At 50.1% G+C, this 26239-nt stretch overlaps 2 protein-coding genes across 3 annotated transcripts; both read left to right on the forward strand.

Annotated features, from left to right (window-relative positions):
• The first annotated feature begins 2728 nt into the window (after positions 1-2728).
• On the forward strand, positions 2729-12291 carry LOC144732981 (E3 ubiquitin/ISG15 ligase TRIM25-like). Of its 2 annotated transcripts, none has more exons than XM_078614653.1 (6): positions 2729-3349; positions 3899-3994; positions 4508-4741; positions 5546-5568; positions 5897-5997; positions 11281-12291. In XM_078614653.1, exons 1-6 carry the CDS (start codon positions 2792-2794, stop codon positions 11826-11828), a joined length of 1560 nt encoding a protein of 519 aa, XP_078470779.1. In that variant the 5' UTR covers positions 2729-2791; the 3' UTR covers positions 11829-12291. The 2 variants fall into 2 exon arrangements, with proteins under 2 accessions (XP_078470779.1, XP_078470778.1); XM_078614652.1 differs by lacking the exon at positions 5546-5568 and adding an exon at positions 6322-6389.
• An 8093-nt stretch (positions 12292-20384) lies between these two features.
• Positions 20385-25897, forward strand: THTPA (thiamine triphosphatase). Its single transcript, XM_078614646.1, has 5 exons — positions 20385-20425; positions 22445-22738; positions 23032-23177; positions 23931-24178; positions 25272-25897. The coding sequence occupies exons 2-5, from the start codon at positions 22460-22462 to the stop codon at positions 25373-25375; spliced, it is 777 nt and encodes a 258-aa protein (XP_078470772.1). The 5' UTR covers positions 20385-20425; positions 22445-22459; the 3' UTR covers positions 25376-25897.
• Positions 25898-26239: the final 342 nt, after the last annotated feature.

Here is a 26239-nt window from a genome sequence, read left to right on the forward strand (position 1 = left end):
ATCTCCACCATTACATACATATGTTGTACCATTGTTAATTAATTATAAAGTCTGAGCCAATGTTGCAGCCGACTTCAAATGCGGTTGTTATTGTAACGAACTTACGACTGTGTGAGAGCAGCACACACTTAGACTCGTATAAGACTGTGATTATTGGTTCAGACTTACAAATTTCTTTAAAAAACGCACGACTATAGGGTTATTACTTGTCTTGTGCCCACGACTTGAAAGACAAAATAGGATTGCTCGTAGACGAAGTTCTTGGCCTTGCAACCAAATCCATGCACTGCCTGAATAGCTACACAGCAACAGGCGTCATCATTTTACGAAGCTATGGTACCCTATACCTTGATATTTGGCCAACTCAATTAGTGTCTATAAAACAAAAACTAAAACTTACTAGGTAAGGCCCACTGAGCTATATGGTGGGCGAGTTCTCTTTGGAAGACATTTGCAACCCATTGTGTAACTCCGTGCTCCTTAACGGATGTAATTTGATTTGGCACAAGCTGAGCCGAATTATTTTTGACCCCGATGCAAGTTAACCACGCATTGCACGACCACCGTTTCCAAAGCAGTGAGGGTGGCCCGTGGTAAAAATATTCAAATATTTCACCTTGGAAATGTCCCTCAAGGTGGAACCTCTCATTACAGTAGCAGGAGAGGGTGTCCAGGGTGCGACGCACGGCAATAAAAGCAAGAATGAGCATCAATAAGAATTAAAAAAATGTCTTTCAAATGTAACCCATCAACCTTATTGCAAAAACACCCCCATACAGAAAGGCAGTTCTCGCCGGTTCTGCCACTCGTACAAGCCATGCACAAAGCATCCCACCTGCTCTTGCCTGAGCACAAGACTCATCCGGTTCAGTCAGGAAGCCACCAGAGCTTTGCACTTTTAAATCATCAAAATTGACAAATTAATTTATTTAGAACTGCGTCTTGTTATGTTTAGTTTATTGTCTTTCCCCCCACACCTCCGATGAGCACGCTTGGTTACGTACCATGTGAACGAAGTTCAACACATACATATATACACGTCTCATATTTACATTCATTGTGGCAGCTCTAGAAATTTTTAGTTTTTTTACCGAATTCGCAAAAAATGGCTCTTCTTGTTATTTTGGTTGCTCGGGTCTCTCGTGGTGGGCAGAGAGTTGGGGAGGGCCAAGCCACCAACGACAAAACTTGGCTACATCTGCTGGCCAGGTCGTAGCTCAGTGGGCTCTCGTCAGGGAAGTAAACTTCTGGTTCTTCTGATTCTGAAGTGTGTGAGAGTAGGTGAGTGGGTGGGTGAGTGTGTGAGTGTGTGTGAGTGGGTAATTGTGGGGTGCGGTGGTGTAGCGGTTAGCGCGCTGTGCTACGAACCTGGAGACCCGAGTTCGATTCCCGCTCACGGCCAACACCAGTGACGATTATCTGAACTGGTGCTGGGCCTCCCCTAGGTCAACCCCGTGCCGGCCCTCATAGGTGCTCGCTTACAGCAATTGCCCCAACAGTCTGTTAAGGTTAAACAGGAAATGGAATGCTTTGATGACGTCTGTCGGCCGAAACCCCATCGAAAAATTACTTTTGAGCTCAATTGGCTCTACTCAGGGAAGTTAACTTCTGGTTCTTCTGACAAACCTTGAAGAGCAGCCATCAGGCTTTGTTTCGCTGCCAAGATGCCTGTGCATCGCACCACACTGTGCCTCAACACGCTGGAGGTGGTGTGATGAGTAAATCCCGGACCACTTGGGGAGGGGAGGGGGATGTAGAAAGACGGATGGAGGACGCGTGTACAAAATTCGTACATGCGAATATGAAACAACGCAGGTGAAATAGGTGGTGGGTGTGGCTGTGAATGGTCGGAATGGGAATCTCCAATCTCGGACAAGGTGAGAGTGAGAGACGGTGACATCGCCAGCAGTGGGTGATGGAGGCAGGTAGAGTTGGTGATACATTCACACTGCTAGTCAAAGGTTCCAGGATGGGTAGCAGGAGTCCACAGACAAATTCCATCTCAGATGCCACAATGAGATTCAAGCAACTCATCATGTTGGGGTAATTACACTCAGATGGAGTTACTGGACATCATGAAATATCTACAACGATACCAACGATTTAATTTTTATTTTACTAGGTAAGGGTCACTGAGCTATGTGGCTCTTTTTCAGAAGCGACCTGCCTATCACAAAAAAAAATTGCTTAATCAAGTGGCTTAGGTGGAAATTGTTTGCAGCCAAATACTCTAAATGCGTGATGTTGATTCTAAATAGGAGGTTAACTCGGAGGACCCAGATACAAATTCCCGCGACCAAGGGGAGAGAGAGAAATACGCAAACTTTAAATATAAAGCAGCCATAAGGAGAGTGAGATAACATCTCACAATCATGGTGGCACCCAATCCATTGCTCTGTCTTACCATAGACACCAACTTTTGTGCTGAGCTCTGGAAGGATGAGTCTTTCTCTCGAAACTCATCTCATGAATGAGCCACCGCAGCTGAGCCTCGCCGATTTATATTACAACACTCATTTCTTTAAATGTATATATTGGTTAAAATATTAGATTCCTCTGATACATTTTGTTCATGTCAAGCTGTGTATTGTAACCATGTTAACCTTGAAGCTGCTGTTTGTGCACCAAAGGCATGGGTTCACATTCCGGGCAGTGTCTGGTGATGTGAGTGACGACAATGAAAATATTTTGAGTATTTTACTTCCTTCTTCACCGTCACTATAAGAGAGAGGTCCTGGTTAAGCGTCTCTCTGAGTCACACAGCGAGCGATCTCAGCGAAGCCCATGAATCATGGCTAGCACGACTCCCAGTGAGAGTGTGGATAGTGAGCTGCGCTGCTCCATCTGCCTGGACACGTTCGTCTGCCCCTCCACGCTGAGCTGTGGACACTCGTTCTGCCTCCGGTGCTTGGATGCCGCCTGGGAGACGGCGAGCAGTTTCACCTGTCCACAGTGCCGAGCGACCTTCCTTGTCCAACCCCAGCTGAGGAAGAACGAGGCCCTAGCCAACCTGGCGGAGCAGTTCAGAATTAGTGATGGGATGGCCACGGCCGTTGTTTGTGACATCTGCGGTGACGGCCAGACTCCTGCAGTGAAGACCTGCCTGAGATGCGAGATGTCCTACTGTTTTTCACACTTCAGGACTCACGTGGAGAATCCCAGGTTGAGAGACCACGCTGTGGTGGATCCCACTGCGAGCTTGGATGAGCGAAAATGCCCTCACCACAGTGAGGAGCTGAATTTCTACTGCACAGTAGACAGCAGCCTGATCTGCTCATATTGCACCATCGCAGTTGAACACAAAGGACACCAGGTCCTGACGCTGAAGGACGAGCACGAGAGACGAAAGGTGAGGCCCTCAAAGTGAGACACCGCAAGACAATGTGACAAATTCTGTCACTGGGCTGCACAACATGTCATGAAAAACACATAATTGCGTGTCCATGCTCTCTGGTATGACTCTGTGTCTCTGCCTGTGTAGCCAATCTTCCTTGTTGGTGTTTTAAGAAACAGCCTCAGCATGTATTGAATGCTCAACTATCACGAAACATAACTTCTGTGTAACGGAATTAAATGGATAGATATTTTAGACTGATATCACATCCACTTGATAGACAATTATTCTAGATTTATCTTCTAAACTAGACAGCTGTGGGCACATGGGCCTTTGGTTCCGAGTTGGTACAGACACCAAGCCAGCACGGCTCCAGCCGGCTGCTGCTACAACGAGGCATCAGCTTGCCCACTCCCCATTCCCCCCATCTCAGTCACCATACAAAGGCAGCGTGGAGATGAGGGCCTTCGCTGTGGAGTGGTCGGTGTGGAGGGAAGGGCGGTGTGAGGGATGCCTCAGGGGGGCTGGAGTCTCCCCCAGGTGACGTCTCGCCTCTCACTACAGACGCGCGTAGGGGAGGAGACGCGAGTGGTGGAGGAGAAGAGGAAGGAGGCGGAGGAGTCCGTGAAGCGGATGGAGGCCGCTCGCAAGGAGGCGCAGGTACCGTGTCCGGGTCTGGATCTGTGATGCTCCTTGTGAGGATGACTTTCTCTTATTCGACTCACCTTCAGTGGGCTACACAATTAGTGTGACAACTTTACAGTAGATTGCATTTTTGATTCCTGAATATTTCAAGTTCTTACATGCCTCTGCTGGTTTTGAATTCGGAATACATATTGAGCATGTTTTTTTCACCCGAATAGTTTGTTAGCTATTTATACAACCTGTAAATACAAGTTTAGCTAAATAGTTACAGATTCATGTAATGCATTATATTATATTAAAATGGCTAATGTTTGGATATATATGTGGCTGTGTATGAATCATAATTAGAAATTGTTATAAATCATCATATTTAAAATGTGCCATAGCCATGAGCTTGTTGCAGATTGTTTTTAGATGCTTTGCAATGATGTGACCCCTATGGATTGCATTAGTCCTCCTGTACAAGAGGATGCATGAAAAGCTTTGCAAATTAATTCATGAAAAAACTCAAATCATACATCCTTACAGGATATCATTACCGAGACCAAGGTTCGCATCTCAGACCATTTCTCTCGCATGAGAGCGGTAGTCGACGAGGACGAGAGGGAGGCTCTACGTCGCGTTGAGGTGAAGGGGCGTGAGCTGCTGTCCCGGATCGAGGAGGACATCGCTCGTCACGAGCGGGAGATCGGCGAGCTCCAGGCAGCGGCCGCTCGCCTGCGCGCTCTGCAGCACGAGAGGGACTCGCTCGCCTTCCTGCAGGTGCGGAGCGCCTCTGTGGGGACGGGTGGTGATGAGGTTATTTGTTGCTTCGTTTGTCCCATGCGTGGTGTTACTTGGCAATACTCACACGCGTGATGCATGCTCCTAGTCTGAATTAAACACAACACAAGGCTCCGTAAACACATCTCCTGCACGCATTAAATAACAAGCTTGAAAATTATCTATGGAATATGTATTCCATAGATTGATTATTTCATAGAAGTAGTACTGTGAAAAGGCTAACAGACCTGGTGGGGGAGAAGGGCGCTAATGAATACTTGATAAGTATGCATGAATATATGGGAGACGCTCTCAATTCAAACTTAAGCCTTTGATCCATGCCAATTCCTAGCTTGAAAACATGCAGCACACAACTTTGTACAATGTGTTGCGATGTGTTCTATATTGTATTTTTTATCACAAAATAGTACAATAATATTTGTTTTACCAATTTTAAATTACTTTTATTTGTCATCGATACATCATTAACTTCAAAGATGTTCAAGCATAGTAATGGATGCATGGAGAGCGTACCGATGATTGGGCACGGTTGTGTTCATGGATGGCGGTTGCTCGTAATCTCGTGTCACAGTGGCAATGGTTTAAGGGGCTAAGCCCTCTTGTTGAGACTCCTTGAAGACAAAATTGCCCGTGGCTTTATTTGTTAACGCGACTGCCATTCATGACTCGGTGCAGCCAAAGCGGGGCTTGCCTACCAATCATCACGTTCTCCACCCTGTGACACGATACGGTCATGTGACTGCAGACGAAGCGGCTCACAGCTCCTGTCTCTGTCTCCTGCAGGTTCACATGAAGGAGACGCTCAGGTGAGAACGCCTGCCCCCGCATGGCTTACGACGTGATGTATGTGATGTATGTACGTGATGTATGTACTTATGTTGAACTTCTCATGCACCGAACGTAGCCAACCACAATAACTGGAGGTACGGGGCATAGTGCTGTGCGAAAAACTGTTCTGTGTGTACTGACTGTATGATGATGATGCTGTGTATAATGTGTGTGCTGATTGTTTGTGGTGATGATGATGTGTGTTATGATCATGCTGTATGAGATACTGGCTGTGTACTGACTGTGTGTGAGGCAATAACTATGTCACTCTTCTGGCGCCCTGTGGTTATCCTGGTTTCACATCAGGGGCAATCAGAGGGGAGCTTCACGCTCAGGTCCCAGCCACGACAGCACCACCGTGATCAGAGCCCTGGAGGGAACTGTGGTCAAGCTGCTGGCGTTCATGCGTGAGTGCCATCGACCTTGCAGGCCACGGGATGGTAGTCTCATGACAAGAGATTAATGGCGTATGATTGACCGTGTTTGTGTCCGACTGTGTGTGTGTGTTTGTGTGTGTTGGGTTGTGTGTGAGACTGTGTGTGTTTTCCTGTGTGTGTGTCTGACACCAGGGTACTGTATGTCTGGAACCACATCTTTTACAGACGGTACCAGATCACGGATTTTATGTACTGTGTTGAATCGGACCTGGTTCTTGTGTTTAATCAGGATTTTGGAGATCTTTTTTGTGACCCCAGCAATGTCTACAAACTAAGTTGCCTCTGTGGTAGCAGTTACATTGGGGAAACCAAACGACATGTCTCGGACCGCATCCGTGAACATAAAGCTGACCTGAAACACGGTAGGACAAACACCTCAGCCGTGGCAGATCACTGTTACGACTCAGTGGGCTCACATGACATTGACTTCTCCAAGACAGAGGTTCTCTGCAAGCCATCTGGCTATCATGAGAGATTCGTTCATGAGGCGATCCACATATACAAACACAGAGACAATTTTAACCGAGAAGATGGATTCTGGCTTAGCAATCATTGGAAGGACGTAATAAACCATTTCGATACACATTAGGGTGGGTAGAATAATACATAGTGTTATGTTGAAATGTATGGTTTATAGTAATACAGTATATAATTTAATGTTGGGTTTATCTATGGCAGTATATAGTACGGTATATGCTCGTGTGATGTAAGAGAATAAAGTTTAGATGGAAGCATATTATATAATTTTTACGACGTAGAATTGTAATGTATTACTTGCTGTTAGTAACTCAGCTTATTGTAGAGTATAGTAGTTCAAGTTCAAGTTCATTTATTAGGTATAGCCCTGTGAGCCATTCAGCTCTTGAATCGGGTGCAACCGCAACAAACAAAAAACAAAAACATGAACAAAAAACATCTTAAAGTGAATATGTGACTAAGTGCAAACAGAAAATCCAAGAAAAGGCAGCAAAATATTGCAGAAAAAACACCGCACACCAACGCTGTGTGCAAAAATCCCAGTAGGATGCAAGTCAAACAACAACAACAACAACAACCACAAGACAGCTTAGATTAAGGCCATCAGTCTAACTCTGTACTACAACAAACAAACATGGCTAAACCAATACACTTTTCGAAATCACCAAAATAAAGCCATGAAAGCAATGAAAAAGCAATCATAGGAACTGTGACAGAATTTTCACAATAAATGGCATAAACAACATGTACTACCAAAACCCTGCAGCCATAGCTGGCTGCATGAGTCACTCCACCTTTAAGATCAGCACACTAAATCAAAACACAGGTCATACTTTGTAGCGATCATCCGGAGCGAAACATTTTATTTTAGGTCACTGAATAGCACTGGCAGCTAGGGGTGTACAACTCCTCTAGAGCAGTTTTGAGTGAAGATCTCATAGGTAGTGACTCAAGTTTCAATTTATTGGCAACAGCATTCCAGACCCTGGGGGCATCAATAGCAAAGGCCCTTCCTCCAGTATATGTACGGCAATAGGGAATATTAAGCTGGTAAATGAGTGTAGATCTTAGGCCAAATTTGTTCTTTGAAACAGAGATGAGATCCAGCAGGTAATCTGCAGATTCTTTTGCAAGTACATCATGAATAAATAAGATCTGGTGCACAAGCCGTCGAACATTCAGAGATGTTAAGTTTGACCCAATGTAGAGGTCACAGTGGTGAGTCCTATATGGGCAGTTCAATGCAAATCTTAAGGCCGAGTGATACATTGAGTCAAGCTTCTTCAGTACAGTACTTGGGGCTGATTTATAAACAATGTCACAGTAATCAAGTAGAGGCAGTATGGTAGCTTTAATCAATTCCAAACGGAACATAGGGGGGAAGCAGTGCTTGTGTCGATATAGAAAACCAATTTTAATTTTTGTCTTTTTCCCAATATAATCAATGTGATCTTCAAAATTCAGTTTTGAATCCAGGATGATCCCAAGATACTTATAGATCTTAACTTGCTCTATTTGATCATTATTTAAGGAATGTAATTTGGGGAAAATAACTTCCCGCTTTAGTCCTGGTGAGAAGCATAGCACCTTGGTTTTGGCAGGATTTAGGACTAGTTTAAGAGCAACTAGCTGATGTTGTAGTTTGTTGAAATCACTCTGGAGCTTAGCAATCACGTCATCCGGAGAGCGGCCAGCAGTAATTAGTACCGTGTCATCTGCAAAAAGATTTACCCTGGAATAATCCAGTTCAGTGCCCAAGTCATTTACATAAAGAGAGAACAAGAGGGGGCCGAGAATGGAACCCTGTGGAACCCCTTTTGTTATCTTAACACTGTTTGACCTCCAACCATCTGTGAATACAGTTTGGGTGCGAGAAAAGAGGTAATTTTTTAACCATTTTACTGTGTTTTCGGAAAAACCGAGGCAACTTATTTTACTAAGCAGGATGTTGTGGTCTACTGTATCAAAAGCTTTGGACAAGTCAAGAAAAAGACAGGCGCAGTACTGCTTATTATCAAGGCTACTGTAAATGTGATTCATAGAGTCTAATGCAGCAGATGTGGTGCTGTATTTTTTTCGGAACCCAGATTGTTTTAGATGTAATAGATTGTTGGCGGACAGGAAACTGATAATTTGGTAGTTCAATAATTTTTCAAAAATTTTCATCAACGGGGACAAAATTGAGATAGGTCGGTAGTTATTTGGATCATCTTTAGGGCCCCCTTTGTGAAGTGGACGAACATAGGAATGTTTCCATTCTAGAGGAACTGATGCTTCTTTGATGGACAGGTTGAAAATATGGGCTATAGGTTTGTGTATTAGGTGACCAACACTTAGTAGAGCAAAGACGGGAATACTATCTGCTCCGGTAGAGGAGGACCCTTTGAGGAAGGACAGTTGTTTCAGAACATTACTTTCGTGGATTGGCTGAAAACTAAATTCGCTTAATGTTTGGATAGGGGAGTAGGAATTTGCATGAGCAGGGGTGACTCCCAATAGATTATCAAATAGGGTACCAGCTTCAGAAAAATGAATGTTAAAATTGTCAACTATTTTTTGGGGATCTGAAAAATATTCCCCATTTCGGTTAAGCTGAACGGTAAGTATACTGATGGTGCTATGCAGTTTATACTTTAGTTTTTTATGTAGTTTATACTTTAGTTTTCTACGTGGTTGTTTAGTAACTGCAGCTACATATCATTAACATTCCTTTCCTTTGTTAATGCTACACCCTGCACCCCCCCTTGGTGCTGCTGATCCTGCATAATGCATGGGCATAATATGACTTTGAAACCCCCCCCCGCCCACCTCCTACGCATTTATCCATGAATATGCTAAATTCCTCTTCATATCCACATTATTTTTGTTAAGGCGCTCTTCCACCTCCAACCCAGTTTATATATAAGCTCCTAGCTTGGTAGTGTCTCATTCTTCACCTGAAGACGGCTGCTTGCGTTGTAGCCGAAACGTCGTGAGAATTATTTCATTTTAATGTTTTATTTTTATTATTTTATTACTTCCCTTCTACGTGACTTTACCGAAAGAACCAAGAAGATAAATTAACACTTTCAACTGTTGTGACAGAGTGGGCAGCAGAGGGCAGTGCAACATGAACCATTGTTGTACTGTACCTCTACACTACGTCCACGATCCCCGCCATCAAATGCCTGTGCGTGGATGTGAGTGTTCGAGGCTGTGGTGGCTATTGTACAGGCGTCGTGTTTGTAGAGAGACGCTGTGAGAGTGGCATTAACATTGTGGTGCTGGCATCATCACCACTATTAATTACCACTGCACACACACCCATGGTCATATTAGTGTAGTACTATTATTCTATAGTACACATACTAGTATTAGCATACGAGTATGTGTACTATAGTATTAGTTTACTAGTATGTGTCCTATAGAATAATAGTATTTGTATACTAGTAAGTGTACTAATGAGTATTAGTATGTGTACACAAATGCACGATACTATTCGTATGTGTACACAACAGAGGTGGGACAAAGTCATTGTTATGCAAGTCCAAGTCGAGTCGCAAGTCATCAAATTCATGACTCGAGTCTGACTCGAGTCCAAGTCACATGACTCGAGTCCACATCTCATAGGTGGGACAAAGTCATTGTTATGCAAGTCCAAGTCGAGTCGCAAGTCATCAAATTCATGACTCGAGTCTGACTCGAGTCCAAGTCACATGACTCGAGTCCACACCTCTGGTACACAAATATTAACAAATGCCAGTATGTGTACACAAATAATAAAGATAACCAGCAGATGTACATACATTTCAATGAATACTCTTATGTGTACACAAATACTAGTCCTGTATGCATGTGTCATACATGTGATGATCATTGTGTTACATATCAATGTGTAGTGGATTCAACTGAGTCGCAGACGTACTCTTTGGAGGCAACACATTTATTTAACACCAACACACAGGGTAACTGCCCGTGAACAGAATAACAACCTATGTTGGTGACCACCAAGCTAACTACACTGATTACAATGCAACTGGTGTAGTTAGCCAGGTGGTGACCACCAGGCTAACTACACTAATTACAACGTAACTGGTGTAGTTAGCCAGGTGGTGACCACCAGGCTAACTGCACTAATTACAACGTAACTGCTACTACGGACCGGACCACAGCTTGGGTCCAAGTCCACGTGTTGGAGACTCTGTAGAACGTAGGCGAAGGTTTCTTCAGGATGAACAACAACGCCGGTCCCTCTGTGGACCCGGCTTATAATCTCTGCGGCGTGGCTGGCTCCACCCTCGGCCACGACCACCTTCCAGAATCCTCGAGCAGGATCTGGCCTCCGACCACATGACCACCCCTAGCCCTTACTTGGGGGCCCTTTGTAGACTTAACCGGTCACGTGTCCTCTCAGGTCAACCAGAGTGCCATGGCCTTTCGTAACCCCTTTCCTACGGCCGGCACTCCCACACCCTGTCCTGTAGGGCTTGCACTGCACGCCAAGCGTGATGCCATCCAGCGCTATCAATCAGCACTGACCGAGCCCCTCTAGGGCCGGTACTACACCCATACCCTACTGGTATCCGCAATGTCAATACACCGCATGCCGTGCCTCTCTAGGGCCGGAATTACACAGTGACATCTCGCGATGTCACTACAAATGTATCACATTCTGCAGTATGACTACAACACAACACCAGCGTGTTTTTGTGTACATGCTACGTGAACTGCTCGTGCCGCTACTGCGCACGCATCGCCATGACCGCTGTGTGGGTGTCATCGCTGTCCTCACCACAGATGGACGCTCACCAACTCTGGACACAAACTCAGCCTACAACCGCCTCCAGATTTCCTCGGATCTCAGGACGGTGACGGTGGGCGGTGTCCCCCAGGGTCGCCCCCATCACCCACACCGCTTTGATTGCTGGTCACAAGCCCTGTGCTTTGAGAGCTTCTCATCGGGTCAGCATTACTGGGTGGTGGACGTGGGGAGCGCGGGGCTGTGTTGGATTGGAGTCACGTACGGGACGATCCCACGGAGTGGGCGTGGTGCTGATTGTGGCCTGGGAGGGAGTGACGTCTCCTGGTGTCTACAGAAAGCTGGTAAAAGCTTATCAGTGCGGCATGGCGGGGTAGAGACCTCACTGTCGGTGCCGGAGCCTCCGCGGAGAGTCGGGGTTCATCTGGACTGGGACGCGGGGCTGCTGTCGTTTTACAGCGCTGACTCGATGACACTGCTGCACTCTTTTCGCCAAACCTTCACTCATCCCCTATATCCTGGGCTGCTGATGGGGTCGAAAGTTGGTGACTCAGTGAGGATTGTGGATCTGTGTGGTGCGTCCTGAGAGTGGTGAACATGAACAGCGCAGAGGGCAGACGCCACGACGCACGGCACTCACCACCCTCGTCACCGTCACGCGCAGTGCCACGCCCGTGACTGGCTGGTGGCTGTCGGTGGCTAGGGGCTGTGTGCCTCTCCATCACAACGGCCGGGGGGAGGGCTGAGTATGAACAATCCTCACTACCTTCATGGGGGGGGGGGGGGGGTGATAAAATAAGTGCCACTCTGTGTGTGTGTGAGGCTAACGTAGATGTATTCACCCTGCCAGAGAAGCGTGACTGTAGTGTAGGGGTGTATAATTAGCAATGGTGAACTGGGATGTGTTTATACACTGGTGGTGTCATGGGTTGTGGGAGAAATACAACAACAATAATATTGATTTTAAAAAGTATAAATGTACACGTACGACAGTGGTATTCTGACGCTTGCATCGTCGATTCTACAATAAAAGTACAGAACACCAACAACGTAGTTGTCTACAGCGTCATTCGTGCTCACTGCATCCCGCAACGCTGTTCATTAATGAAACACGATGACCAAATCATCTACACAGCCACTGCCAAGCAAGTTAAATCTACAAATTAATAAACAAATAAAGAGATGGCTACAAACACAAAAGGCGCCAACAATGTCCGAGCTGTTCAAGTTACCTGCTGCTGCATCATGGACGTGATGTCACCACGCTAGCTCTCACAACGCGGTGACGTCACCACGCATGATTCTCCAACGCGGTGACGTCACCACGCACGCTGCCCACCCTCTCCCCTCACCGCCCCAGGCGCTCCCTCCACGCCCGCCCCTCACCACTGCAACATCTGTGAACACAAAGAGCTTCACAGCTCATCGGATTCCACCTTCACTACAAACACAGATTCTGACATTCTGGATTCCCACCACTGAGGGAGTCCCGCGTTGGCGACAACAAAAACAAACAGAGGCACTGAGGGGCAACCTGCAGCTTCGCTGTGACCCAGCACTGGTGGGGGGGGGGGGGTTGGTGGATCACCACTGACGCTGCTGGGAACTCCCCACGAGGGCGAGTCGACGAGGCGCCACGTGGCCCTGGTGCTCACCAGGAGAAGGCGGTAGAGCAACAACAACAACAACAACCACCACCACAACAACAATCACTATCACCACAACCACCACCACCACCACAACAACCACCACAACAACCACCACCACAACAAACACCACAACAACAATCACCACAATCACCACCACAACCACCACAACAATCACCACAACCACCACAACAACCACAAACACCACAACAACCACCACCACAACAACCACCACTACAACAACCACCACCACAACAACCATCACAATCACTACCACATCAACCATCACCACAACCACAACCACCACAACAAACACCACCACCACGCGTGAACTTCACCCAGTGAAGTTGACGATGACGTGCTCACTGCGCGCTGCCAAGAGCATCCACGCACATCTGCTGCTCCACCGGGAGTCGAGCATCGCCGCCTGCGCGTCGACGAGGTGCCTTGCTGCACGCCTGATGACCCTCCAACCGACCAAGTCTTTGAGACGACTCGCCCTTCGGGATGGAGGGCTTCAGAATGTACACGGCGCCAGAACGACCACCAGCGGGGACGGACTTCTTCGCGGCTGGACATCACCTGCTTCAACTGCGGTCTGCGGGGGCACATGTCAGCCGACTGCCGAGCGCCTCGATGCCGCACCTCCGGACCCCGGCCATCGGATCCTCGGGTGCTCACGGCTTCACGTCATACCCAGGCAAGTCACGGCACCGCACTTGCTCGGCCCTCGCACTCACCTCGCACACCTCACTGCACCGCGCCGCGTATTCGCCAGGTAACGGGCACCGGGGAACGGGATTGTCGTACTTCTAACGGGGAGCTCCGACCTGGTCAGTGGTCTGAGCTGGCCCATAGGGTTGTCGCCGCAGCCGCGGGGTCCTCTGTTGTTATGGGTTCGATCGAGGGCGTTGAATTCCGCATACTTGTCGATACGGGTGCGTCGGCTACCATTATGTCCGACTTGATATACAACGTTCTGCCCGTTCGGTGTCACCCCCTGCAACCGGTTTCTGCCCCATGCTTCGCTGCTAATGGGGGCTCATTCGGAATAATTGGACAAATTCGTGCACAATTTTCGATTTTGGTCTCTTCGTCCCTCACCGTGCCTTGTCTACTAGGGACAGATTTTCTTGCCAGAATGTCTATCTGCATCCTCATTGACCAGGGATCTATTGAGCTCCCCTCCGGCCGGCGTATGGCATTCCTGCCTTCCCCCACGCAGTTGCGCATGGCCTGCACCATGGTGGAAGCACTGGCTGCCCGCAAGGTGCGAATTCCCCTGGGGCGCGCAGATACTAGTGCCCCTTTGTTTACGGAAACCGCTTGACCCGGGGGCGTCAGCAAATGGTGTTTTGTTGGGGCTGTCTAATACCGCGATTAGGGGCCTCAAACTCGTAGCCGCACAGACTCTCGTAGCGAGTGACAGGGACCCGTTCATCCAGGTCCTGTATGCCGGGTTGCGTCTGACCGTTGTTCCCCAGGGGACTGTGCTCGCTCATGCGACGTGGGCGCCCCTGGGAAACCCGGTCGTCGGCCATGTCAGTACCGGTCCTCAGTCACAACCGCGCTTGGACCTGGATGACGGGTGGTTGGACTCGCTATGCGCGGGGGCTGGCAAATTGTCCGGATCACAGCAGGCAAGGTTGCGCACACTCTTGCGAGAATTTGATGACGTTTTCAGTAAAAGTAAATTTTATATTGAATGCACTAAATTGTTGCGTCACCATATTGATACCGGTCATGCTGCTCCCATCCACGAGAACCCGTTTTGGCTTAGCCCGGCCGAAAACGAGCATATTAAATTGTCTGTCGACGACATGCTAGCCGTGGATATAATCTCTCCTTCGACCAGCCCCTGGGGAGCTCCCATTGTTCTCGTGAAAAAGCACGACAGCACCTTAAGATTCTGTGTTGACTTTCGCCATTTAAACAAAATATATATGGCCGATGCTTACCCGCTCCCACGTATGGATGAGTCGTTGGACGCATTGGCAGGGGCTCGTTATTTCTCCACACTGGACCTGTTTTCGGGGTTCTGGCAACTTCTCCTCCACGACGTGTCAAAACCAAAAACTGCCTTTTGAATGCCTCAAGGACATTCTTAGTTTATTAGGTTGTCCATGGGGCTCCACTCGGCCCCAGCGACATTCCAGCAGCTCATGGAGCTTGTCCTCGCTGGGCTCCAGTGGGACTCGTGCTTGATTTACTTAGACGATGTCGTTGTCTTCAGTTGCACGTTCGACGAACACCTTCGAACGGTTGCGGGCAATATTCTTGAAAATGCGCGCCGCAAACTTGAAATTCAAGCCTCAAAAGTGTCACCTTTTACGTGAGCCTGTGCGGTATCTGGGGCATATCATCATCTGTTCGGGCATTTCCACTGACCCTGACAAAACCAAGAGCGTTAGCTCGTGGCCGACTCCAACCTCGGTGGAGAAAGTCCGCAGCTTAATTGGTTTTGCCTCCTACTATCATCGTTTCGTGGCTGACTTCGCATCCATCACTAAGCCCCTCCATGCCCTGATGGCAAAAGGTGTAAAATTTCACTGGGGGGAGGTTGAATAGCCCGCGTTCGATGCGCTGCGCAATGCCCTGGTGAAAGCACTGCCCTTGAGTTACCCCGACTTTTCGAATCCGTTCGTACTTGATACGGACACCAGCAATACCTGTATCGGCGGGGTGCTCTCCCAGGTAATCAGTGGTATCGTATGGGTGATTGCATATGGCAGCAGGGGGTTGTCCCCAGCGGAACAACACTACTGCGTGTCTCGACGCGAATTATTGGCCATCGTCTTTTTCATTCAACAATATCGGCCATACTTGTAGGGCAGGCACTTCACCGTTAGATCGGACCACTCTCCGTTGCAATATGCCTTGCGTGTCGACCAGCCATCAGATCAACTTTCGAGGTGGCTCGAGGTCCTCCAGGACTATGATTGCACAATCACCTACCACAAGGGCACCCGACATACCAACACCGATGCACTGTCGCGTCTCCCATATGGCGACAGGTGCGCTTGCTTTCTTGGTTCTGGTGGTTTGCCAGGGGTTGGCCCGGTTCCGCCCCTCACAGCTGTGGCAGATGCGCTCCCCTCTGACCAGGGTCCCTCGGAGGATGCCGTCGATCCAGCAGGTCGGAATGACTTGTTGGGCCTGAACGTTGCCGAATGGGGTCACCACCAGATAGAGGACGTGTCCCTACTTGCCTTATGGCGTCACGTCGAAAATTCGGCTAATGTTAAGGGTCGGTTTGCGTCTCTCGTCCTGCGCGAGGTTCTCCTTATCCAGTGGGACAGTGACTCATGCTTACACAAGATTGTGGTGCCCTCTGCCTTGCGTGGTAGAGCCGTTTGGGCGGCGCACGAGCGCCTGTTGCATCTGGGGGTACACAAGACCCTCGGGTTGCTCCAACTTCATTTCTTCTCGACGGGCATGCTGCGGGATGTCTAACCTCCTGAAGGGCTGCGCCCAGTGAGCTTGGCGGAAGCCGCCGGCAAAGCCATATTTCCCACCGTTACAATCCATCCAAGGTGTCTCGCATCAACGAGTTGGTGGCTCTGGACATTTTGGGGCCCTTGCCTACCACTCCTAAGGGTAACAAGTACCTGCTGGTTGGGGTGGAGTATTTCACTGAGGCTTTTGTTCCAAGGCTACGTCATGAAAAAAGGTGCTCCTGAACGGCTGCTAACCGATCAAGGGATTTTTTTTTCGAGTAGCCTGTTACGCGATGTGTGCAAGGTTTTGGGTACAAAAAAAGTCAATGTTGTACCACCAGGTTAGCGATTCCCAGCTCCACTGGAATCTCCAGATCCCCGGGGTCCTAGCCGCATATAGAATGGCTCCTCACGCTGTGACCGGCTTTTCACCCTTCTTTCTGATGTATGGCAGGGATGCAGACCCACCTGTGGATGTTCAGCTGCACGTTGATTTGCCCACACCGAAATCCAAGATCGCGGACCACTTGCGTTTTAACATCAGAAGATTGGCTGAGGCACGTGAGGCCTCCATTATGAATTCGGGCTCTCGCCAGAGTGCTATTGAGTGACTGCGCTACCCCAAGTCACCCAGACACGCGTGGGCCACGGGGGACAAGGCCTGCTATATTGCCCTTAGGTGTCTTTGTCTACATCGCCTGAATTGCTCAAGCCCTGGAAGGGCCCCGTCGACATCGTACAAGTTCATCTTCTTGGTTCTTTCGGTAAAGTCACGTAGAAGGGAAGTAATAAAATAATAAAAATAAAACATAATAAAATAAAATAATATTTTTTTTATTTTATTACTTCCCTTCTACGTGACTTTACCGAAAGAACCAAGAAGATGAATCCCTGCAGTCACGAAAGCTTTAAATCGAAATTTAAAATCGTACAAGTTGTCCACTATACAGGCTGCGTGCGCGCGATGGGGTGGAGGAGACCGCGATGGCGTGGAGGAGACCGCGATAGGGCGGAGGAGGCCGCGATGGCGTGGAGGAGGCCGCGATGGCGGGGAGGAGGCTGCGATTGCGTGGAGGAGGCCACAATGATGGGGAGGCCGCGATGGCGGGAGGCCGCAATGGCGTGGAGGAGGCCACGATCGTGTGGACGAGGCTGACTCACTCACACATCATACACTCACTCACACTACCACTGACCCACTAACACATCATACACTCGGAGTGTCATGCTGCCAGATATGGCTGCAAATTTGGTCGTACATGTTATGTATATCTTTTATTGTTAAATTTGAATGAAAGTTCCTATGATTACTGTTGTTACATTGTATTTTATAGCTTTATTTTGGTGAATTCGAAAACATATGGTTAAGCCAAGTGCGGAGTTGGCCTGATAACTTTAATATACATTGTCTTATGGTTGTTATTGTTTGACTTGCATCACACTGGGATTTTTGCACACAGCGTTGTAATACGGTGTTTTTTTCTGGAAGATTTGCTGGTTTATCCAGGATGTTTCTGTTGCGTGTCATCACTTTAAGATGTTCTCTGTTCATATTTTGTTTGTTGTGGTTGCACCCAACTCAAGAGCCACATGGCTTACAGGGCTATACCTAATAAATGAAACTTGAAATGCGTCACGGTCAGATGGGGCAGACGATGTTGGTTCGTCCACCCCTAACGCCTGAAGTCCTTCGTCGTGCCGCGCACTCCTGCGTCACCTACACACCGCTGGAGCCGAGCTTGTGACGTGTCCAACGAGCCGGGTGATGCGTTCGTGATGCCTAGCTCTCAGCGACGTCGTGTTGTTGCTCCTCCAGACAATGCGTGAGTGACGGGCCAGGGCCAGTCCACGCCGGCCGCTCCTGCCAACGGTCGGCCGCATGGCCTGCCGGACGTGCCCCCTGAAGGGCCCGTCGCATCTGCGCCACCTGCGAAGCCATTCCCTACGACGGACCAGCTGCTCACATGCGCACGAAGACTCTGTGTTTTTCATAACTCTGTTCGCGCTCTCCACACACGCACCACACAACCCACCTGCTCTCGCGCCACCGGTGACCATTGCCGTTCTCTGCCGTCGGTCGGTCACGTTTTTTTTCCACGAGTGATGGGTGCTTGGCCACGGGTTGTGCGTGTGGCCGTGCGCGATTCCATTGTATATGTCTTTAGTGTAAATTTGTACAGGGGGTTGGGGTATATATGTCGTTGTTGTGTTTTGTTAGTTACTAGGCACACGCGTTCAGTTTGATTCACAATTGAACTTTTTTTTAGGTTATTGACAGCCGGGACGGCTGTGTGCTACGCAGGGGGGGGGGGGGTGATGGAGAGGTATTATTGTGCACTCCCCATGCTGTCAGTTGGTAGCATCCCTCACATGTCAATAGGGGGCGGAAGAGTGGCTAAGCGCAATGTTCAAGGACTATGGCCCGAGGGGCGAACGGCAAATCCTGGGATAACGGATCTAAGAACAAAGACCCGAGACCCCGGGAGGGGGCTGGGGGATGATGTCACCCTCCCGGGACCCGGTGGAAGGTTCTGGAAGAAAGGCGTGGCCAGGGCGGAGCAAGCCACGGACCTGTATAAAAGCCGGACCTCTGAATGGTGCCGGACAGTCGTCGTCCAGCTGAAGACAAGAAGCCTCCTGAAGATTGAAGACTGAAGAGCCTCAAGGGCAGAGCCGTACCCCTGGCAAGGGTCGGCTCCAGCTTATACCAGTGAAGATTCAAGCTTCACTCACGGAGGACGTGTATATTAACCAGTGAGAGGCGTATTAGATTGGAGAGTAAAACTCCAGTGTATTGGGTATGAGGGGCCGTTACCCCTCTGTGTTAAGTGTTAAATAAAACTGTGTTGCCTCAGAGAAGTTCCCTTATCGTTATTCAACCCACTACAGATATAGAGATACGTAGATATACATAGACACTCATACAGATAAATGGAGATACCTAGAGATACAGAGAGACACATAGATAAATAAAGATAGAGATATTTAGAGATACGTAGAGACCCATACAGACTCACTGACTCATACTCAGAGACTGCTGTGCCAGGCTAGGTGCACCAGGTCACGGGGCAGATCCAGCAGGTGCCACGGGTCGACTGCCTGGACAAGTGGCTGATGCACCACCTGTGCCCCCTACTGTGCCAACTTGCTGTGCTTTAGCCACCCGCTGCTCCGCTCATTGTTGTGAGCGTCGCTCCTCCGCCCTCCGTTGTTGTTGGGAGGGCGACTGCCTCCAACTGCCCAGTAGCATCCTTCATGAGCCTCTTCTACAGAGGCCGATCTTGACACCGCTGGTACCAGTCATCGGCAAGTCCACTCAGCTCCACGTCCTCCTATACCACATCACTCCATCTCTTCTATAGCCCGTGTCACTCACCGATTTACTCACCCACTCACTCACCCACCCACTCACCAACCCACTAAATCACCTACCCACTCACTTACACACTTACTCACCCACCCACCCACTCGCTCACTCACCCACCCACTCACCTACCCACTCACCTCCCCACAAACTCACTCACCCACCCATTCATCCACTCACTCGCCCACCCACTCAATTCCTATCGATTCCTATCAATTAACTATAGAGGTATGAATCGATTGCGATTGATTCCAATGATTTAGTATTGAATCCCTGGTTCCACGAATCGCTTGCTGTCGATTCTCACGACTGCATCACTACCCCCGATTCATGAATTGATTCCCATCGATTTTTTTTACAATCTTCCGACCTCGATTTTCGATCCAGAAATCCATTCGCTATCGAATCTTTACGATTCGCCCTTGTAACCACGATCAAGGACACGACCCACTACCGAATCCTTACGATTAACGGATGATCAACGATCCGGCACTCAATCCACTATCGAATGTTTATGATTCCCACTAGATCTACGATCCGGTAATAGATCCACTATCGCATTTTTACGATTCCCCGTTGGAACACGACCTGGGAATCGATCCACGATCAAACCTTTACGATTAATGTGGATCCATGATTTGGGAATCGATCCGCTATCGAATCTGAACGTTCGCAGTTGGATTCACGATCCTTGAACGATTTCGATTCGAGTCCCTGTTCTTCGAGGCCTGTGGTGGTGAGTCGTGAGTGGTGGTGATGGTGATGATGGTGGTGATGTTGATGATGGTGGTGATGGTGATGATGGTGGTGATGTTGATGATGGTGGTGATGTTGATGATGGTGGTGGTGATGTTGATGGTGGTGATGGTAGTGGTGATGATGGTGGTGATGATGGTGGTGATTGTGATGGTGATAATGGTGATGGTGGTGATGGTGATAATGGTGATGATAGTGATGGTGGTGATGTTGATGATGGTGGTCATGTTGATGATGGTGGTGGTGATGTTGATGGTGGTGATGGTAGTGGTGATGATGGTGGTGATGATGGTGGTGATTGTGATGGTGATAATGGTGATGGTGATAATGGTGATGGTGATAATGGTGATGATAGTGATGGTGATGATGGTGATAATGGTGATGATAGTGATGGCGGTGGTGATGGTGGTGGTGATGATGGTGGTGATGATGGTGATGATGATTTGTCGATTTATACAGTGGGCCAGCATCTTCGTCACCGCCTCTGGCGTGACGAAGAGCTTCTCAGCTTTTCGGATTCCTCCACTCAACACTCCACTGCCTCACTCTGTGCCCCCTCGTCACTGTACCAACAACAACAACAGCCATTTGCCACTAAGTGGCGGTGACATCACCACGGCGCGAGTGCCAGGCTATGTGCACCTTGAGGCCACGTGAAGTATCGAACGCCCGCCTGCAGGTCACGGGGCAGACCCAGGTGCCACGGGTCGACTGAGTGAGATGACCGAGATGAGATGACCAAGATGACTGGCTGATGCACCACCTGTGCCGCCGACTGTGCCAACTCGCTGTGCTTTAGCCACCCCACGCTCCGCTCGTTGTGAGCGTCGCTCCTCTGCCCTCCCAGTAGCAGCGTCCTTCACGAGCCTCCTCCACAGAGGCCGATCTTGACACCGATGGTTCCAATCATTGGCAAGGCCACTCAGCTCCACATCCTCCTGTACCACATCACTCCATCTCTTCTCTAGCCCGTGCGGCGCCCGTTTTGCCCCCTTTTTCCGGCCAAACAAAAGCTGTTTAGGCACTCGGTGGCTGGGCATTCGGGCTACATGACCCAGCCAACGCAGCCTTGCCTGCCGGAGGAGCTCACCGATGGGACTTTCTCCAGATCTTTCAAGAATTTGTGAGCTCACACAATCTAGCCTGCAGTTTAAACCCAGGATGGATTGTAGGCAGGCCAGCATAAATGTTTCTAACCGACGAAGATGTTCCATTAGGGGGGTCCACGTTTCGCAAGCGTAGAGAAGGGAGGGAATGACTGTTGCCAAAAAGACCTGAAGCTTCGTGCGGAGCGACAGACCAGGTAGCTTCCACACAGCTTTACGCAACCGATGAAAAGATAATGCCGCTCGACTGATTCAGGGTGCGACCTCTGCTGTCAAACCGGAGCCGGTCATGAGCACACTGCCCAGGTATGGGAAACTCTCCACTCTCTCCACAACTACCCCAACTCCCATTGGGAGTTGTGGGGGTGGAGTGTCTGATGGTACTTAGTTTTGGTGGGGCTGATAGTAAGGCCCCACCTCTTAGTGGCAATCTCCAGGTTTAGCAACAGCGCCTCCAACGCCTCCTCTGAGTGAGCAGCAATTACCGGATCATCGGAATTTTTCCGTCGTGGTTCAGCGGTAATTAGATGAAGGTGGAGGGGTTACCAGCCCCTCGCACCCATCCACAGCCCCCATTTGGCCGCTGCGGTGGCTACAAACACAATGAGGGGAATGGCCGATCTAAGTTAGCCCTCCCCCCATGGCACTGCCCACCACAGCGTTGCTGTCCGGTACCACGTGGAGGTACCATGCACTGTACCACGCACTGTTTCACGCACTGTACCACACTACCCCACCCCGGCACTGTGCCCCCACCCCTCACTGTACCCCCACACCCTCACTGTACCACGCACTGTACCCCACACCCCCTCACTGTACCCCCACCCTCTCCTTCCCACCTCCCCTCCCCCCCACCCTTCCCCACCACCCCACCCCCACCACCTCCCCCACAGAGCGCCCCCCCCGCGATGTCGCGTGTGGTGGAGGTGGAGCGGAAGTTCGTGCTGGGCGAGCACACGGAGGAGCTGCTGCTGGCCGCCGGCGGGCGCCTACTGGCGGAGCGGCGCTTCCGCGACGTCTACCACGACGTGATGGGTCACGACGTGGTGGACAGCGACGTGGTGGGTCACGACGTGGTGGACCGCGACGTGGACGGGAGCCTCGCGCTGGCCCTGGCCGACCTCTGGCTCCGCCGCAGGGACTCCGTCTGGCAGCTCAAGTACCCCGTGGGCGGGGCGGTGACCACGGTGAGGGTGCCCGCTGTGGAGGAGGTACCCACGGTTACGGAGGTACCCATGGTTAGGGAGGTACCCGCGGTCGGAGTGGCCATGCCGAGGGTGGTGGCGTCGGCGGCGCACGGCCGGACCGGCGGGCCGCCCCCCCCCAGGAGGAGGAGGCCAGAGTCTCCACCGCGACCTCCTACACCACCTCCACCGTGACATCCTCCACCTCCACCGTGACATCCCCCACCACCTCCACCGTGACATCCTCCACCTCCACCGTGACACCCTCCACCATGACATCCTCCTCCTCCGCCCAGACCTCCTCCACTGCGGAGGACCGGCTGGTGCAGCGCTACGTGGAGACGGAGTGCGAGGCGGAGATCGTGGAGAGGGTGGCGGCCGTGCTGGGTGTGGTCGCGGCGGTGGGCAGCGTTGACGAGCTGGTGGAGAGGGCGCAGCTCAGGTGACCTCGGCACCGCCCCATAGACTCAACACTGTCACCCATAGACTCAACACTGCTACCCATAGACTCAACACTGCTACCCATAGACTCAACACTGCGACCCATAGACTCAACACTGCGACCCATAGACTCAACACTGCGACCCATAGACTCAACACTGCTACGCATAGACTCAACACTACCCATAGACTCTACACTACCCATAGACTCAACACTGCTACGCATAGACTCAACACTGCTACCCATAGACTCAACACTGCTACCCATAGACTCAACACTGCTACCCATAGACTCAACACTACCCAGAGACTCAACACTACCAATAGACTCAACACTACCCATAGACACAACACCACCCATAGACTCAACACCACCCATAGACTCAGCACTACCCATAGTCTCAACACTACTCATAGACTCAACACTACCCATAGACTCAACACTACCCATCGACTCAACACTACCCATCGACTCAACAATACCCATAGACACAACACCACCCATAGACTCAACACCACCCATAGACACAACACCACCCATAGACTCAACACTACCCATAGACTCAATACTACCCATAGACTGAACACCACTACCCCGTAGACTTGACAACACCACCCCGTAGACTTTTAACAACACTACCCCTAGATTAACCAACTCTACCCATAGACTTACCACCACTACCCATAGACTTAACACAACACCACCGCGTAGACTTAACAACACCGCCGCCCGCACCCCTTGTCACCGCCCAAGGCCGTTTGCCGAGTTTGGCACGGAGCGGCGGCGCTACCTCCTACCCGCCCGCGGCATTGAAGTGGTGGAAGGGGTGGAGGGGGTGGAGGAGGTGGAGGGGGAGGGAGTGGAGTGTCTGGGCTCCGTGTGCGTAGACCTGGACGTGAGCGACTTTGGCTACGCCGTGGGGGAGCTGGAGGTGGTGTGCCGGGAGGAGCGGTCGGTCCCACGGGCCGTGCTGGCCATACAGGCCGTGGCCAGCCAACTCGGTGGGTGTGTGTAGGGTGCAGTGTGTGTAGGGTGTGTAGGGTGTTTGTGTGTGTGTAGGGTGTGTGTATGGAGTGTAGGTTGTGTGTGTGTAGGGTGTGTGTAGGGTATAGGGTGTGTTGTAGGGTATAGGGTGTGTTGTAGGGTGTGTGTAGGGTGTGTGTGTGGGGTGTGTGTGTAGGGTGTAGGGGGTGTGTGTAGGGTGTGTATATGGGGTGTAGGGTGTGTGGGTGTGTAGGGTGTGTGTGTAAGGTGTAGGGTGTGTGTGTAGGGTGTGTGTGTGTGTGTCGGGTGTGTAAATGTAGGGTGTGTTTAGGGTGTGTGTCTGTGTGGATGCGTAAGTGGGGAGCGGTAGTGTAGTGGTTAGCGCACTGTGCTATGAACCCGGCGACCCGAGTTCGATTCCCGCTTATGGCCAACACCACCATTGGCGATTGTCTGAACCGGTCCTGGGCCTCCCCTAGGTAGACTCAGCCTCAAATGAGTACCTGGTGCGGTGTGTAAACATCGCTAGCACTGGGGAGACAAAGGCGGTGGTTCTGACCACCCCACCCCCTGGTGTGCCGTGCCAGACTTCATAGGTACTGCTACTTGCTACAAGTACTTGCCCCGACAGTATGTTACAGGCTACACGGGGGTGCTTTGTCTTTGTTTTGTGTGTAGAGTGGGGGTGCCATCTGTGAGCCTTATATTTCACGTCACCCACTAACTTACTCACCTGCTCACTCACCCACTTACTCACCCACTCACTCACCCACTCACCCACTTATTTACTCTCCCACTTACCCACTTATTCACCCACTCACTCACCCATTCACTCATCCATCCACCAACACACTCATTCACTCATCCACTCACTCACCCACCCACTCACCCACAACAACAACAACCGCCATTCACCACTAAGTGGCGGTGACGTCATCACGACGCCTGTGCCAGGCCAAGTGCACCTTGAGGCCACGTGAAGTGTCGAACGCCCGCTGGCAGGAGGTCACAGGGCAGACCCAGCAGGTGCCACGGGTCGACTGACCGAGATGACCGAGATGACTGGCTGATGCACCACCTACTCACTCATCCCACTCACCACCCACACAGAGTTGGTGAGCGGCACCAACCTGCTGAGCAAGCTGGCTGTCTTCCTGCGCGACCACCGCCCTGACCTCTACCACCGACTCATCGATGCCCACGTCCTCGGCTGACCTCGGCTGGTGACCTCGGCTGGTGACCTCGGCTGGTGACCTCGGCTGGTGACCTCGGCTGGTGACCTTGGGTGACCTCGGCTGGCTGACCTGAGCTGGTGACCTTGGGTGACCTTTGCTGGTGACCTCGGCTAGTGACCTCGGATGGTGACCTCATCTGGTGACCTCACCTGGTGACCTTGGAAGATGATCTTGGCTGACAAAGATCCTCCGTGTAGCCTCCAGCAGGCTGTAGGGGCAAGTTATGTCAGTAGCACCTATACACAGACAATGATCCCCCGTGTAGCCTCCAGCAGGCTGTAGGGGCAAGTGCTGTTAGTAGCACCTATACACAGACAAAGATCCCCCGTGTAGCCTCTAGCAGACTGTTGGAGCAAGTGCTGTTCATAGCACCTACACACAGACAAAGATCTCCCATGTAGCCTCTAGCAAGCTATAGGGGCAAGTGCTGTGTTGTATATATTGTGTGAAATATAAATGTTTAAAGGAAATGTGATGAAATAATAAAATAATTTAAAAATGTGAGAATTTTTGTGCAGTTATGTTAATGTCTAATTAAGTGTAATTAAGAATGAGTGTGTAAAATAGTTACAATTTAATGCTTGCGTACGTGATTATGTGCGAGTGATTAGTTACTATGTGTTATACTTTTTGGTTCTTTCAGTAAAGTCACGTAGGTAGAAATAAAATAAAATAAATCACGACCTTTCGAATGAAACACAAGCACCCGTCTTCAGGTGAAAATTGCGACAGCTGCGATGTCTGTTGCCTTGTGAGCTTCAAATCAAGATTATTATGTGTTAGTGATAATGTGTGTGTGTGTGATTGTGTAATTTCGCTGTCTAGGGGTATGTATCAATGATA

This window comes from Lampetra planeri, chromosome 45 (genome assembly GCF_965212315.1).
Source record: "Lampetra planeri chromosome 45, kcLamPlan1.2.h2, whole genome shotgun sequence".
NCBI classification, from domain to species: Eukaryota; Metazoa; Chordata; class Hyperoartia; order Petromyzontiformes; family Petromyzontidae; genus Lampetra; species Lampetra planeri.